Raw genomic sequence first — 17893 nt, forward strand, 5'->3', positions numbered from 1 at the left:
CACAACCTGCACTCCTCTCTCTCACACACACACGATACTGGAGCCTCGACTGCCTTCACTCTGTCCCTACTGGTGTGTGTGTGCATACTTTCCCACCCCTCAATGAGTGTATGAGACTATGTGCATAGGTATGCTGGCAAAATGTGTGTGAAGTGCACGTTTGTGTGTGTGTGTGTGTGTGTTGCAGTTCCGGGGTTCTGAATGAGGACAAACACTGCAACCTGAGACCCTCATCTGTTACCTTCCACCAGAGAGAGATAGTATCACATCTCCTCCTCCTCATAGCTTATTGATACTATGTAGACCAGCAACACTGCAACTCAGCTTACTGTGAGGGGAGGGGAGGAGGAGAGAAGGAGGAGGAGAGGACAGAAGGGGAGGGGAGGAGGTCCATCGTTTTCTGGCTTCATCCAACTAACAGTGACATCATCATCTGACATGCTTCCTCTCTGCTCTACTGGTCAGTGGTCGAGGTGGGGACACTGGTGTGACATCATCACTCCAGGTTCTGGAGGCTGCTGCGAGTTGACATTACAAGCCAATGAGAGAGCGAGGCAGGGTGTTATGAGGAAGTGTTTCACCCCAGGAGGTGTCTGAGGGGCAGAGAGGCAGAGCTTTGTCCTGTAAACCATCTGGTGTCATTTATGAGGATTAGGTAAAGGGTGATAAATAAGAGAGGAAAGAGAGCGAGACAGAACATAGAGAAAGGGAGAGAAAGGGAGGGAGACAAACAGAATTAGAGAAAGAGGAGTGACAGAGAGACAGAGGAGAGAAAGAGAAAGAGAGAGAGAGAGAGAGAGAGAGAGAGAGAGAGAGAGAGAGAGAGAGAGAGAGAGAGAGAGAGAGAGAGAGAGAGAGAGAGAGAGAGAGAGAGAGAGAGAGAGAGAGAGAGAGAGGAGAGAAAGAGAAAGAGAAGAGAGAAAGAGGAGTGACAGAGAGACAGGAAAGAAAGAGAGAGAAAGAGAGATAGACAGTAAGAGAAAGAGAGAGAGTAAAGAGAGAGACAGACAGGAGAAAGAGAGAGAGACAGTAAGAGAAAGAGAAAGACAGTAAGAGAAAGAGAGAGAAAGAGAGACAGACAGAGACAGAGAGAGACAGAAAGACAGAGACAGAGACAGACACAGAGAGAGACAGAGACAGACAGAGAGAGAGAGAGAGAGAGAGAGAGAGAGAGAAGAGAGAGAGAGAGAAGAGAGAGAGAGAGAGATACAGAGAGACAGAGAGAGATACAGAGAGACAGAGAGAGAGAGAGAGAGAGAGAGAGAGAGAGAAAGAGAGAGAGAGAGAGAGAGAGAGAGAGAGGAGAGACAGAGACAGAGACAGAGAGAGAGAAGCCTGCCAGACGTGCTCCAGGCTCGTATCTGATGAGCTCATCATTATCATCATTGTTGACTTGGTTTGAGGGGAGAACAGATCCAGCGCTGGATTTCAACAGTGCACCACTCCCCCAAAGCAGGGAGGAGGGCGGACCCAGAACCAGGGATGAACAAGAAGGACATCAAAACCAGTTCTTCAATATCAGCCCATGGCCGAGTTCATGAATGTCTGATTTCCATGTAAGCAAAGTAGGCCAGATAAGATACGGTAATTGTTTTATACAGTACTACACCACAGATACAGTCACTGTCAGGCATCACACGCAGACCAAGCTACGAACAGCAGGCTGACAAACCGTCCGTACTGTAAGAGAAACATAGTGAATAACCTTTTTTCCTGTCATGCTTTATTGGATAGAGACAGGTCAAGGTACACAGGAAGCCTGGGGGAAGACACAAACAAGCAGATGGACACACACACACACACACACACACCACACAGGAGCAGATGCAAAAGCTCATACCCCCTTAACTGTTACAGTACTCGAAAGGTCACCCAGAGAGAAGCTTGTCACTAATCATCTGGTTGAGTCACACACACACAGACACCTCAGGTAGCTTCCCTCCCCTGTCCGACTTTTAATACTTTTTTTTCACGCGTTGAGTCATGCCAAAATCAATGCCTCTCTCAGAGAAACGCGAGGCTTCAGTGATCCCTCCCTGATCCTTCACACCTCAAATGTCACCTCCCACCCGTGGCACACCCCCCCCTCTCCGCCCTGGCACACACCCCCTCCCCACCCCTGGCACACCCCCCTCTCCGCCCCTGGCACACCCCCCTCCCCGCCCCTGGCACACCCCCCTCCCCACCCCTGGCACACCCCCCTCCCCGCCCCTGGCACACCCCCCTCTCCGCCCCTGGCACACCCCCCTCCCCACCCTAGCACACCCCCCTCTCCACCCCTAGCACACACCCCTCCACCCCTGGCACACCCCCCCCCCTCTCCACCAGGGTATCATAGCTGCTCCCCAGCAGACACAGCTTTGCCCCAAGACGGGATTTGTTTCAAAACAAAGTCAAAGTCGTCTCCTGCAGATTCTGGCGAGAGCAGTTCCCGTTGAAGCTCAGGATGGAAAGAGAAGCGACTGTAGCTTAACTCCTTGGGAGTTCACATCACCACACAGCTCAACTCGCCAAACGCTTGGTTTGCGTTGACTACATGATGCAAAACAAAGAGGACTCGTTTGTGACAGTTGGCAGGAGACGCTCTGCTGTGACAGGCCCAGACTGCTGCAGACTCGCATCACAAGCCAGAACACCTCCTCACTGCAAACCCTGCAGACTCGCATCACGAGCCAGAACACTCCTCACTGCAACCCTGCAGACTCGCATCACGAGCCAGAACACCTCCTCACTGCAAACCCTGCAGACTCGCATCACGAGCCAGAACACCTCCTCACTGCAACCCTGCAGACTCGCATCACAAGCCAGAACACCTCCTCACTGCAACCCTGCAGACTCGCATCACCAGATGTCAACACCAAGGAGAGAGTACACACAGGTCTGGACAAGCACGCACACACACACACTGGTACAGTACTGGTACAGCCCAGGAACACTGGTACAGTACTGGTGCAGCCCAGGAACACTGGTACAGTACTGGTGCAGCCCAGGAACACTGGTACAGTACTGGTGCAGCCCAGGAACACTGGTCAGTACTAGGTGCAGCCCAGGAACACTGACACAAACACCCAGCAAAGTCCCTGTACGATGAGCATGACCCCTTCCTGCCAAATCAGATACAGGAGGCCCAGACAATGTGGCACGGATCTGAAGTTCAGTTGACAAGCAGACAGGGAGACAAGCAGATACAGACTGATAGATAGAGAGGGAGATGAGAAGGAGGAGATACAGACTGATAGATAGAGAGGGAGATGAGAAGGAGGAGATACAGACTGATAGAGAGTAGGATGAGAAGGAGGAGAGAGAGAGAGAGAGAGAGAGAGAGAGAGAGAGAGAGAGAGAGAGAGAGAGAGAGAGAGAGAGAGAGAGAGAGAGAGAGAGAGAGAGAGAGAGAGAGAGAGAGAGAGAGAGAGAAGGAGAGAGAGAGAAGGAGAGAGAGAGAAGGAGTGGGAAAAGAGTTGGGAATATTGAGGAAATACATTTAAAAGAGAAGTGGGGAAAAAAGGAGGAGGAGAAAATATGAAAAGGTGGGAGGAGGGGTGATGAATGTTCCGGTGCCAGAAGAGGAGAGTCTTTCTGGCTCACCGTCACACCACCAAAGTGTGGTGAAATAAGGATGTGGTCTTGTCACACTGGTGTACACACACACACTTTTTCAGTTGTATGATGAACTCCTTTCAAGGTCTGTTTTCCATAAGTGGAAGTAATCATCTTCTCAGTCTCCAGTTGCCATCTGTGGTAGAAAGTCTTTAGCTTCTCTCTCTCTCTTTCCTCTCCTCCATCCCCCTCTCTTCTCCTCTCCCTCTCCCCTGATAAACACCATGCATGTACCTCCACACTAGAAGAGCTATACAACATCTGACAACACCACCTAGAACACTGCACTTAAAACGTACCCTAACCCAGCGGGGATGACTTACCAGTGAAATCGAATTACCATGAAATCCGCAATCGAGTGTGTGTGTGTGTATGAACTCATGGCCGAGACCGCTCCAACAAACACCGCAACCGTGAGTTCTGCGGCGAGGCGCCCCAGGGGGTAACATAACCCTCGCTGAAAAGTATGACAACACGACAACTCGTGGCGGTTGGTGTGGTGGGGGGGGGGGGGGGGGGGGTGGTTCAAAACCACTTGGCTGACACAGGGACCTTACCCTGGGCTATACAACTGCCAGCCAACGCCTATAGTTTGACAGCATTGTCGCAGATGACGATCAACTAATTTGATTTCTACTCTTAAGGAAGGCTGTTGGACCTAATATCAACCCAACATATTTAGCCGTCAACTGTGTAAGGAGACAAGATTGTGTGGTGATGTGAGGAATGTGCACATTTGTTCAAAGCAGTTGGGTGAGGGTGGTGGTGGGGGGGGGACAAGAGAGAATAGATTCAAGGTTCTTTGTGACAGTCTGAAGCAAGCTAGACTATTATTGGATGCCAGGCAGGGAGTGAGTTGAAAGGCAGGAGGCTTGGTGGAGTCGGGTAACCTCTCCTGCTCCTGAACACACGCAGCTCCGCTCAGGATGAAAACCGTCCTCCCTGACACAACAGCTGTCTATTCTGCCACTAACAAGCATAATTCATTCAAGCCAAAGAGCTTTCAAGGACTGTCTGAGTGTCGTTTCAATCAAAGCACACCTCGGCTACGCCGCTGCAGACGGCGCTCAATCACTTTGGCACAATGAGAAATCAATGTTCACCTTCCAAGCATCTCTGCACCGCAGCTACACCCTGAGAACCAAACACAACTCTTAGGTTGTTTAGAGTAAAGAATCGCACGTTCAGACAATTGACCCTAAAGATGCGGAATCAGCACACCTTCCAATGTTCCATCCAGTCCTCTGTTCTACTTTATGATGTCAATTTACATCAACAACTAGGCTTCATCAATGGGGGTTTTTTGGTTGAAAATTGGGTTTTTGAAATAGACAGAGAGACAGAGACAGACAGATAGAGAGATTGAGGTGAGAGAGTAGTACTCTGACCAAACCGTACTAAATGGGTTGCTTGTCTCCAAGAAACACCCTCTTCGTTAAAATGCCAGACAGATTGGTGCTGTTTCACAGTCAACCTCCTTCATCAACATACACACACACACACACACACAGCTAACTAAAACACACCCCTTAACAAACACACACACACACACAGGTCATTATCCAGTCTGATCATGTTATGGGGAGGGGCTGGAACCCCAAGTAGCTGAAACAGAACAGAAAATAGGGAGTCAGCTGGCTGAGCGGTTAGGGAATCGGGCTAGTAATCTGAAGGTTGTCAGTTCAATTCCTAGCCGTGCCAAATGACGTTGTGTCCTTGGGCAAGGCACTTCACCCTACTTGCCTCGGGGGAGAATGTCCCTGTACTTACTGTAAGTCGCTCTGGATAAGAGCGTCTGCTAAATGACTAAATGTAAATGTAAATGAAAACATACAAACTCTCCTCGCAAGAACCGCTCTCGACATACATTTACACACTGCCACGTCAACAAAACAACAGCAGCAGCAGCAGTCATTTACCACCGAAAAACCTAACAAAGTGAGGAGTCGACATTTGGGTTGTAGGAACAGCCACTTCCGGTGGTAGACGCTCTGCCCCCTCTCTCCCCAGCTGCCCGACTCACGCGTTCCCTGGGTGGTGACTCAGCATGCTAATGACAGGGGACCAGGCAGAAGAACTTCCTACTGACTCCACAAGACCCAAACTGTTCCTGAGCCGACTAGAGGGGGGCTCGCCTAAACACAACCCGCGCTACCAGCCCTCGCTACCGGTGCTAGCTCGCCCCGCAGCTTGGGGGGGTGGGGGTGGGGACCGCAAAACGGGCACCAGGTACTACCACGTGAACTGGAATAAAAGTGCATCAAGGTCATCTCCTCCTCTTTTGTCGGTGATGAGAACAAACTCAAACTCTGTTGCTCAAAAGAAAGTTGTCCCTCGGAAATCAAAATGAGGTGTTGAGCGCCTCACTCTCCTTTTACCTGTTCAGAGTTCACCCGCTCAACACGCTCCTCTCATTCCGAGTAATTCATCAACACCGCTTCCGATGAGACGGGATGGGGGGGTGGTATACTGAAAGGCTTTTTCTGGAACACGGTTGGTGATCAACACAAATAAAGTATCTGCCAGCGGTCTAGAGGGCGGTGGGGGGGGGGGACGTGCACCAGCAGAACCACACTCTCTCCTCGGAACATCCCAGAAGTGTTTCTGGATGGTTGTCAGGACGAGACGATGCATGGCGGCATCATAAAGCATTACATCATCGTCAGCTTGGTCGGACACAAAGCTGCTTTTCCTGTTGAACAGCGTGCGGGCCATGCTTCACATAGCAACAAGATGGGTTGCACTCATTTAGGATACAAGAGTCTGACAAAAGAGGTTAGGCCTTTTCCTTCCAGTCAGAGCACGATCAGACAACAGCACACCAGCCACTTGAACACAGGCCTATCCTGATAGGAAGAGCTAATCTGCCTCAAAAAAAAAGAAAGAAAAAAGCTATAAATCAAAAAATCAAAGGCTTATTCTTTTCTTCTCCCCAGCTCATTATCTTTAGAGTTATGGTTTCACACAGCCATTGAGAAACCATTCTGTCAGACACCAACGTGCTTGTCTAAACAACACAGACGTGTGAGGCCAGGATCAGATCGTTATGGCTGGAAGATTACCGTGTGCCTGGTCTTGCCAGGGTCCCCAGACCCGGGAACTTTCCCCCTCAGAGTGCCTGCCAACAGGCTAATGATCATCTGTCAAAGACAGCTTCGGTCAGGCCCGAGCTCAAAATAGAAGGCTAGGCTCATCAGCCATAACAAGCAGCGAAATTCATGTCGAGACTCAATAATTAATTTAGACTAATTTATCACATTCTGAATCTAAAAGCGGATTCCGTTGTTAAGTCTTAGGAATTCTGAGGTGTGTAGAGGGCTCTGTAGCCTACAGAAAAAAAAGAAAATTGTCCGGGATATTTCTATCACTAAACCTCTAGTTTTCACACCACACTGATAACAATAAAGTCATTGAATGGAATGTAGCCAATCGTTTTTTGGGGGTGGAACCGTACCAAACCCTGCCAAGAGGATATCTGTCCGGTGGCAGAAGACACCAGCAGCCGAACTACGAAGTCGCCGTAAGGACCACGCGAAACACTTTAAATCGAATTCCTTCATCAGCCTCTGTGGAGACCAACTGTACACATTCACGCAGTAGTGATGTTTATTCAGTGACATTCCTGGGACAATCCTGGCCCTGTGCTCGTGTGACACACACACAGTCCTTGACATTTCAGAGAGAGTGTTGGGTTCAGATGAGACCCGAGCCGGGTTTGGCCCTGAATAGGGCCGACTTGAGTCTGTCTTCTGGGTACAAGAACACATTCATGGTTTGGGGAGATGAAACTCCAGGCGCCAAAGAACGGGTCTTGAACTCGGTATTTAGAAAACGCAGATTTAACAGAAACGGGGGGAGGGGGGGAATCATAGCAGACCAGATCGTAAAAAAATGAATAGGCTGCTGCTGTCTGACTCAAGACAGCCTTCACTGAATGAAATCCATCAGTGTTTATAGTGAATTCTAGTAGAATACTGATTGATATCCACCTGATCGGCTTTGTGTGACTAACCTGAGTGATACGTTTTACATTTTTCAAATCAGGCTTTTGTCCATTTTGTTTTCCAAGTTCTACTGGAATTTTTTGGGAGTTCTACAGAGAAACCAAATAATCTGGAACTGAGAAGTGCTTCCACAAAGGCCATACTATCTTCCCGTCATGCATGTTTGCCAGGGCAAGTCATAAAGACCACCAGTTTGAGGAACACACCCTGGACTTTCCACAAACGCACTTCTGTGAAGGCCAGTAAAAATGTCTCGTTTATAAATAAACCACCAGTCTGAGCAACCTAAGCGTGCAGGAGAAAGCCCTGGACAAAAGATGTGTTAAAAACCTTGCGTGAAGAAATGGACAAAAGCTCAGGAAAATAAACGCTCTCTCCCCACCAGTTTACATTCAGGCGCTTCCTATGTTTACGGAAGACGACCTGGTCTACAGCTCCGCTGAGGGAAAAACGCAACTTCACCTCAAAAGCGTCCCCCCCCCCAAACACACATCCAAACCTCGCGCGGCACATTTTTCCAAGTGTCAGTGACCTATCATCCAGAAATGGGCATGAATCAAAGAGATACGCAATCCGTCGGCCTACTTTGTTGCCCGTAATACCCCTCTCATGGGCCAAGCAACGCCATATGTAGCCAGGATTAGGCTTGCATGGTTGGGGGGTGCCAGCACTCAGATGACTGGATCTCTGCCAGGGTTACAAGTAATCTGTTTGCCTAGCGCTCTGTAAACCACTTAAGCACTCTGTCATGAAGTGTTATGATTTAGGCTCCCATTAACTGGAGACCCCAACAGGTTGCTGGTGCAGAACCTCCCAGGTTCCACTCCCTCAGAGAGAGAACTTTGGCTCCAAAGTCTGGTAATGAGTTTAGGACGTGCCTCTGAGGGGCTTCATGAAGGATGCGATGCTCTGAAGCACTGTGCAGTCGATGATGGTTGGGGTTCTAGGGTTACCGCGCTGTTTGTGAGAGGAAATGACGGATTTCGCCGTTTGGGGAAGGGATTACAAAGCGCTTGAACTTTGAACGGTTCATCCGTAGCTTCGCGAGGACTGGTCTTGGGAGGGCCTGTTGAGGAGGGAAACCAGTGGTCCTTGCGTACATCCACCCAGACGTTTTGAACAGACTGCGTTCACATTTGACACACTGTTGCTCACTTAAAACCAAGATGTTGATTTGAAAACGTGAGGTATGGCGTCTCACTGCACAATCCTGAAGTCGGACCTGCTTCCTTCCCCGCACTTCAGTTCAGAATCGCAGCCCTGCATGCTCTCCATTAGCTAAACCCATCAACAGCTACTCAGTCGACTAACGGCTGCACAGCCTGTTCTTACTGCTTCAGGGAACACTCACAGACAGGTGGAGCTTTCATTCAGACGCCAACTACGGCGATTTAACAAAGCGATGGTTTGAAAACACTCCAGACGTGACAAGACTTACGCTCAGGGAAATCGCTCGGGGTGGGCCGTGTAATTCAGGTGATGCTGAAACCTGATCCTCAAAGCAAGCATATCTAGCAAAACATAATTAAAAATAGATAAAAAATAATACACAGTCAACATCTTGCCATGTTAATTTGCCTCAGGGTAAGGCTATGGAGGGTTTTATTTTCTTCCAACAAAAAGATGTTTTACATTACATTGTGTAACTCTTTTGGCTATTGCAATCGACATTCTCTAGAGAAAAAAAAACACAGCAGAGATCCACCCAATATCCTCAATAGCTCATTGTCCTGTCGTGACACTGTTCAGACCAGAAGGCCAAGTTGCTCAGGGCCAAAGTCATGCTTCAGTGCTAGCACAGTAGCACCGTGTGGTCAATGGAACAATCTCAAGCTAGGGGAACCATCACACAAGTTTATAATCCTACACTCAGAGTCAGGTGGCTGAGCGGTTAGGGAATCGGGCTAGTAATCAGAAGGTTGCCGGTTCGATTCCCGGCCGTGCATAATGACGTTGTGTCATTGGGAAAGGCACTTCACCCTACTTGCCTCGGGGGAATGTCCCTGTACTTACTGTAAGTCGCTCTGGATAAGAGCGTCTGCTAAATGAGTAAATGTAAATGTAATGTACACTGTACCCATTTTGGAGCTACAGGCGGCCTGGTGACATAGGAACAACATTCCGTAGGCTTCTAAATCGAACGCATTAAAAAAAAAAATCTACGAAACACAATGGGAACAGCAGGAAAATATCGAACTATGTGCTGACAATGCACTAAGTAAGCCTGTTGTATTGAATTGTGGGTTCTTCAGAACAGTACAACATGGGCCTGGTGTGACCACAATAATCTGCTGTGTTTATTTCCATTACACAACAGCAACGACATTCTTATCCTGAGACCCTCACAAACGCATCCAAAGTCTGCGGTGGATGAAAGGATGTCGTGCCGTATACCAACCGTAAGTCTTTTGTGTAAAATGCATCTTGAGGAAAGCCCAGCCAAATCACTAACTACCACTGGGGCAGATAACCTTCCGTTAAATTGCTGTGTTTTGAAAGACTTGTCAAAGCTTGAACATGGTAGTTTTGCTTTGCATAAAAAGCTCAAGATGACAGTACACTTATCCACTGTCTGTAAACGCGAATAATAAGGATGCTAATCGGAGGCAGTGCATCTAACCCTAACCCTGTGATTTCCTTTCAAGCTCTTTTCTCTAACGTGGTCTGTGACAGATTCAGTAACCGTCTGGAACTGTGGACACCTGCTTCCATTGTCTTCCAGAGGGATGGAAGTTGCTACTGACTGAGAATAAAGGACATGGACACAATGGATCTGGGATCTCCCCCAAGGAAGTTTATCATGCAGAGGTGTGAGGCCAGCTGTCTCCTGAGGTCATGTGAATTGGTCATGTGACTCAGGCCCAGTTCTGTTTTTCTTTTTCTTTAACAGGCAGTTATTCTGAGGACAAGGTCCTGGGCCTTCATTACTAGGTGTGAAATACAGACTAGCACATCAGTGGCACATCCAAATGTATGATCTCAATGCAACACATTCCATCCTCCAAGTGAAGAGAAAACAATCTCAGGTTAGTTTAATACATAAATCAGATCCTTCAGGTACCAGGTATCCTGAAGATTGGGAGAAGAAAAGATAAAAATCCTTAACCTCAACTGCCCTTAAGGCATTATTATCCTGTGACAATCTGTGATTTATTGTTCTTGTCTGGCATAGGATGAACACATTTTCTTGCAGAAATGCAAAAGCCATGCCCACCTGGCAGTGCAGACAGACCAAAGCAAGGATTTCAGATAATATTTCAACCCCAGATCTGGATCTCATCTTCATGGAAAACGGTAAGAAAACAGGTATTTTCATTTCTTAGATGTAACTATGAGGTCTTGACTAGGCTTTGAAATGTGCCATGTCATCCATTGTTTCACACGCAAGAATGTGTCATAGGCATATAGCCTTGGATAGAATGCAACAAAGGTGCACAGATTTCATATGCAGGAATGCCCATTATTAAATTTGTATTTCTTTCTCAATGTCATCCTGTCAACACTGCATCTTGCCTCTCCTCCACTTCACTAGTCTCTCTGGTGGTAGCGTTGTGAGGCAACCAGGGCCCCGTCGATCTGCTGTGAGGAACACATTCCACTCTAATGACAGGGGAAATCACCCCAGGGCCCATAAGGAGCGCAGCAGGGAGGAACACCCAAACTAAATTTGGGTCTCAATTAAGTCTGGTTGACCTATAAAAAAGCTGTGATCTTAACACAACATCCGCGTGACCAAAAGACTTGGTGACACGGCTGACTTGTCATCAAAAACGTTCTGCGTTTTTTTTCCTGAGGAGAAACCAGATGGCAGAAGGGCCGGGTGTGTTTCTTCTGGATGTAGTTTTTTTTTTTTTTTTGCCGTGGGTGAGAAGTTCACAAGGAACCCTGGTTTATTTTAGAATTATTTATTTTTTTATCAAAGCACTGGGCATACATAATCAGTGTTTGATTCTGGCCCTCATTTCCATCACAAAAGGCACATTTCACTGGAGGAACCGTCTGTGTTCCACATTTTCGGCCTCCTCCTCCACCCCCGATAGTGTTTGGCTTAGCATGTGCGCTAACATCGCACGCGTCAGCGTTTTTACCCTGCGCATTAGATTATGCAAAGATTAGATAATGACGCAACGATTTCAGAAACTCACAATGGGACGGACAAAAATAAAACAAATAATCCCTGAAGGAAACATGACCTGAAACTGGACCAACTTTAGCGGTCCGACTAGGAATTGTAAACACAAGTTTCCTCCTCTGGAAAGAAGGTGAGGTGAAAGGTAATACTCAGTAATAAGAATTCCTGTTGATAGGAAACTGTCTTCAAGCAGAAGATAGGCTACTGTGAGGTGTTCAACTCTCACATTTTAAGATGAAATAGCTTGATTCGGTTGTAGACTACGTAGTCTGCCTTTTTTGGTGCAGAGAAGAGGATATGATTAACTTGAGACAGGAAACTGCTACTGTTTAGACGGTACCAACACACACACACAGCAGGCCTGATACCTCTACCTTTATAGTAGGAACATCTTACAACACATTACTGTCTCCCCGACTTGAATAATTCATAGGACATGCGCGGTCATCTTTACCCTAAGGAGTAGCGTCACACATATGTGATTCTGAACATTCCAACCGACTATTTTCCGATAGACAAAAACTATATGACAAACGCTATAGTATGGCTTCAAAATTTACAATTAGGAGACTAACAAGTAACACTAGCAGGTAGTAGCATTGCTACGAGTATTATGCTAGGTTGCTAGGTAACGGAAGCTAACTAAAACTAGCTAGCTTCCGTTTTGGAAAAATAACTCACTCCTTAAAAGGTTAAACAAAAGGGACGGCCTTCACATACAGCTGAGAACGCATGACTTATTCATGGTTCCTTTAAAACATGCAACGTAACATGCAAAGATAACTATCGGATAGAATCAGGTTTGTTATTGTATTGGTAGGCTACAGTGAAGCCATACTGATGCAACCTCTCCACCTCCTTGTGTTTGTCACACACACACACACCGAAGCCCCCATCCATCCATAGACATAACTTAAGTTGTATGCAACATGCATTATTTATAGGCTTCATGAACCGGCAGTTTCCTACTAAAGGCTAATGATGATTCGGCCATGTGACCCAATTCCTGGCACCGTTAGTCTGCATATTGCGATCATGTCTATAACAACGCTGCAGTTCCGTCTCTCTCCTCCAGGGCCTCTTCTGGAAGCCTGAGGGCAGAGGATTTCTTTCAAGTTTTTACACTCCTTTTTAGCCCATAAGCTTAGTAGGTACGGGGCAAATGCGGGAAATAATTCAAAAAGGTCTGAAGTTGCACTTTGCCACCACTCACGGACTCGCTTCACATTTATTAGGCTCTTTTTGAGCGACTGAATGGTTGTGTTCGCCTACTTCCTTAACTAGTAGCCTCTTAGCAAGCAAACTATCCGGGACTGCCATAATAGGCTAATTAGCAGACGAACAAAAGAAGGTATATCTGATGTTTGATCGATATGAAGATACGGCAAACCAGATATTAGTAGCTACATCAAACCACACTGAAATATGAACCACCAAACTCGACGTTTTGTTTTTAATGTGCACCAACTCCCCCCTCATCTTCAAAACCTAGAGTGCGGTCCAAGGCGTGCTATTGCTAGCCGATGCTATCAACACTGCTTGCAACTTTCAGGGGCAGATCTAATGAAATCTGACTGTGCGCTAATACGTTATCCGCATGCTTGCAACGGCGGTTTCAAGATTAACCATGTTTGAGCATTCTGTCCCTGAAAGTAGTTAAAAATTTCCCCACATCCCTTACTGGCAGACGAACGGTGGAAGTCCGCAAGGAACTTTTGTAGGTCTATAAACCGGGGAACGAACATAGTTCGAAAGACGATGTGCTCACATTTCGAACAGATGCAATCAAAATCAAATAAAACCTATTTACTCTCATCTGGCGAAATGGTAATCAGTTACATCTGACGATTTCTAGAGAGTCTCCGCTCTTCTCTTTGAATAGAAGTTTGCGCCATATTGCAATGCAGCGTCCAGGCATAGCAACATTGTTTCCAGCGCCTTTGACGTTGGAACAAAAGCTGCGGAATAGAAAGTGACAGCGTCTTACCTTAGCAATGGCCTTTTTATATCGCATGACAGCTTGCTGGATAAGGGTATGCACTTTAATATTCCCATCTCCGCACGGTACAACCACCCTAGTCCTTCCAAAACACACAGTCACTTTCATGGTTTAGTATCCGATATCTTCCACAGAGTCGGAGTTAACCCAAGGATGAAGGACCCCTTTGAATGACTGAAGGAACATTAATTTTTTTCTTTGGTTCTTCAGCTTCGTGTCCTTAAAATATATCAGACGTACAGATCGTTCACCTTTCCTCGCGGGACGACATGGTTAGCTCTGTTTTGTGACCACCTGTTCAGTCCCTCTTCCTCTGTTTCGACGTTCCCTTCCCTTGGCTGGACGCGTGCATGGCCAGGAAAGGCGCGAGCTTGGGAAAACGGTCTCCTCGCGGTGGTCAAGTGTGGAACTGCTGAGTGTCATCGCATACGACTCCAGATGGAGAAGTAAGTAATGATGCAGGATAATAAATATTGCTCAGTTGTCAAGTATCGTGTTAACTTCAAACAAAACAATGTAACTGTTGCGGATGTGTATCTCTTTGATCTCTCTCTGATCTCTATCTCTCTCTCTTGCAGGAGTTTGACTGGGAAAAGCTTCACAGGACTCAGGGAGCCTGTGGGAGGACCGGCATTCTGGACCGGCATTCTGTCATGAACCCAGGGCTGTTTGAGGCATGCAAGTCCTTTTAGCATACTGAACTTGTGTGTGTGTGTGTGTGTGTGTTTGGCCAACGACCATTGACAGGTTAGGAACACGGAGAAATGCGTAACCATGACTACACTGTAAGTGTAGTCTGAACCGTGAGTAGGCCTACGAAACAACACAGCCTTGTAAGTCTGGGTTCTAAAGAGAACCAACCGGTGTCTGTTCCATCTCACTGCACATAACATCAATCTCAGAGATGTTGCTTCGGCCGCAAAGCTTTCAGCCTGCACCTGCCCTGTGATATCTCGGGTCTTTTGTTCAGCCGATTATCTCATAGCTGAAAGCGAGAAGGCCCGATGAAAACCAGACCCAACCCATCTGAGGAGCTGTAGAAACAGCTGCAGTCGCCACGCGGCCAGCGGGTTCCTTCAAACGCCACGGGATGAGAACATCATGCCGTAAGAGCAGACGTGTGTGTGTGTGTAGTGTGTGCCTGTGTGTGTAGTGTGTGTGCCTGTGTGTGTGCATGCCTGTGTAGTGTGTGTGTCTGTGTGTGTAGTGTGTGTGCCTGTCTGTGTGTGTAGTGTGTGTGCAGTCTGTGTGTGTGTGTGTGTGTGCGTGCCTGTGTGTGTGTAGTGTGTGTGCCTGTGTGTGTAGTGTGTGTGCCTGTCTGTGTGTGTAGTGTGTGTGCAGTCTGTGTGCCTGTGTGTGTGTGTGTGTGTGTGTGTGTGCATGCCTGTGTGTGTGTGTAGTGTGTGCCTGTGTGTGTAGTGTGTGTGTGCATGCCTGTGTGTGTGTGTGTAGTGTGTGTGTGTCTTTACTAGATGCTGTGCCCCTTGATTGGACAGCAGGAGTGTAACTGCTGGCTCAACAGCAGAACCCACACAAGGCTCTGAAGCAGAGAGGAAGGAGAGCTGAGTCATGTGTTTTTACTTTGGTTTCCATGGGTACATCAGCATCAGTAACATATCCTCCACATCCACACACACACAGCTGTTTGATGCACTCTCCAGCAGTTCATTTGGAGTAGAGTAGAGTAGAAATTAATAGATTAGAGTAACTCTTTATTGATCCACTGGGGGATAATTTCTCTGTAACAGAAGCAGATGCAACAACAAAATGTGAATAAAAAGATGTGTTTCGCGGCTCTTAGACCAGGCCAAGACACCAAGTGTTGGCCTGCATTGTACAAGAAGGCTGTTATAATCATTTACTCAAGGACATTGTCCACCTGGAACAGTTCTTTAGGTCAGAGAGAACCTTTTAAGGTTCCCAACAGCACCTCATAGAGTTGAAATGGGTTATCCCTGTTTTTGCAGAGGGTTCTATGACTGTTACAAATGGTTATGACACCTGTACATCAACATAACTAACTTTTAGTTTACTGTTCATTCTGAAAATCTGTTTATGGGAATTTACAATAACTTTCATTCCAAAAGTAGGAATTTATCAGTGGACTGAGATTAAGAGCTGGAGTCAAATTTGAGCCAGGGTTTCCCCCTTGTGACAAACATAGGAACTACAAAGGTCACAACAGGCGAGCTCAAGCAAAACACCATAGATAATTGTTGGTTTTGATGTCGAGTCCTACGGAATGTTGAAGTACATTCTAGAACTACATTCTAGAATTTTCATTAAAAGACATGCAATGGAGTGTGGCTATTGCTCAGAAATGTTCTTATTGTGTGCACCTGTCTGATCCAGAGACAAAATATGTGCATTATTTTATAATATATCCCTTTAATTGTGACCACAACAATGAGATTAATCACTGGAAGACCACAAGACATTGGCGAAGGTGCTTAATTGGCTGTGTTCAAGGATGACATCTCAATTGTGAGGTTAGATTCTCTCTTGTGGGCATGTTCAAACAAAGGTTCAAACATTCCGGAATCGTCACCCTGCAGAGCCAGATCAACTGTACGGGCTTCTAGAACTCAGAACTCTTTATATGTTCCAAGTGATCTATGGAAGATCAGATCACCATGACGATAAAAGCCTTTATCTTGACAGATGCAGAAAATATGTCAACACAGGATGCCGAATTCTAACATTCGAAACATGCGAAATTTGTTGAACAGACATTTGTCTGAGGAGCCTTAACCCTTCAGACTACATTTGTATTTTCTGGTTTTCCATATTTCCCTATCACATTTATGACAGTTGAGAGCTAACCAGGAGCATGGGTTTGTTTTCAAATGTAGGTGAGACAGCTTTTTTAAATTTTAATTACGATTTTCTTCATAAAAAGACAGATATGTTGTTTCATGTCCCACCCATGTATAATGAAAGCTAAAAAAAAAAACGGAATACTAGAAACCTGCAGTGTTATTCTCTGAAGGAAGTGGAAGGATGAGAAGGAAATTACCAGAGCTGTCTGAACCATAAGTGAGTTAACTTAGAACACTGACATATGGAATGTCGGAGACCTGGGGGTTCCACTGTTCCGGAGCCATTTCCATCAGGTAAAATTGTGCAACCCATCATTAACCCTAATTTTCTCTTTATGGGTTGTGTCCAGTAAGGGTCCAGTTACTCCCTGCTGTCAGACCTTTGTGCCCTTTGGTGACCCCCTGCCGGGTTGCGGACTGGCCATCTGGACACCCCTTACCAGCTCCACGGGACAAACACACACACACTGGGGCAGAGATGGGGGGGGAAGACAGAAGCCAAAGTATTTGACAGTGTCTTAGTGGCATCTTGAATGTGGTCTGGAAGCCAACGGGTTACCGTCCAATCATACGCTTGTACACACACGTAGACAAGCACACAAAGATTAGCCTCGCTCTTAACATGGATTCCTCTAGCAACAAAGGGACTACTATCCAGTATTTTATCGATGTATGGGATATTACGGAAGTCAGGTGGCTGAGCGGTTAGGGAATTGGGCTAGTAATCAGAAGGTTGCCGGTTCGATTCTCGGCTGTGAAAAATGATGTTGTGTCCTTGGGCAAGGCACTTCACCCTACTTGCCTCAGGGGAAATGTCCCTGTACTTACTGTAAGTCGCTCTGGATAAGAGCGTCTGCTAAATGACTAAATGTAAATATTAGTGTACCTTCTTCCACCTTGGCCCCAATGTGTGTGTGTGTTCAGTGGCTTCTAGGCAGCACTATGCACAGTGGCTCTTTGATATCAGCAGGCCTTGCTCAGAACAGCGTGACCTCACCTTGCATGCAAGGAAACAGATGGCAGCCCGAGAGCCAAAGAGAATCTCACTCCAAAAACGGTCTTTTTAATGTGTCCAGTTGGAAGCATTGAACCTGAATTATTATTATTTTTGTTCATCTGGCCTTAGTTTTTCTCGAGTATAGTTTAAGTATCCTCTACACATCCATCGACGTACTCGCATAGCTATTATTAACCTTTGATGAAGCAATACGTTATGTAAATTCAAGTCGGCCTTCACTTTTGTGATTTATGAATTGAAGTCATAAAAACAGCATGTCTGTTAAATAGTTAAGAGCTGCTGTAGCTATTCGGCCCTGTGGGTACCGCTAAAGACAAATAAACG

The 17893-nt window shown here is 46.6% G+C and overlaps 1 protein-coding gene across 1 annotated transcript in view; it reads right to left on the reverse strand.

Annotated features, from left to right (window-relative positions):
• pard3ab (par-3 family cell polarity regulator alpha, b) overlaps window positions 1-14098 on the reverse strand; it is a 140522-nt gene extending 126424 nt beyond the window's left edge. Inside the window, 1 exon segment of the mRNA XM_062480484.1 lies at window positions 13721-14098. Within this exon segment, the coding sequence (XP_062336468.1) occupies window positions 13721-13840 (120 nt within the window). The 5' untranslated portion in view covers window positions 13841-14098.
• Window positions 14099-17893: the final 3795 nt, after the last annotated feature.

This window comes from Osmerus eperlanus, chromosome 16, assembly GCF_963692335.1.
Source record: "Osmerus eperlanus chromosome 16, fOsmEpe2.1, whole genome shotgun sequence".
Classification (NCBI taxonomy): domain Eukaryota; kingdom Metazoa; phylum Chordata; class Actinopteri; order Osmeriformes; family Osmeridae; genus Osmerus; species Osmerus eperlanus.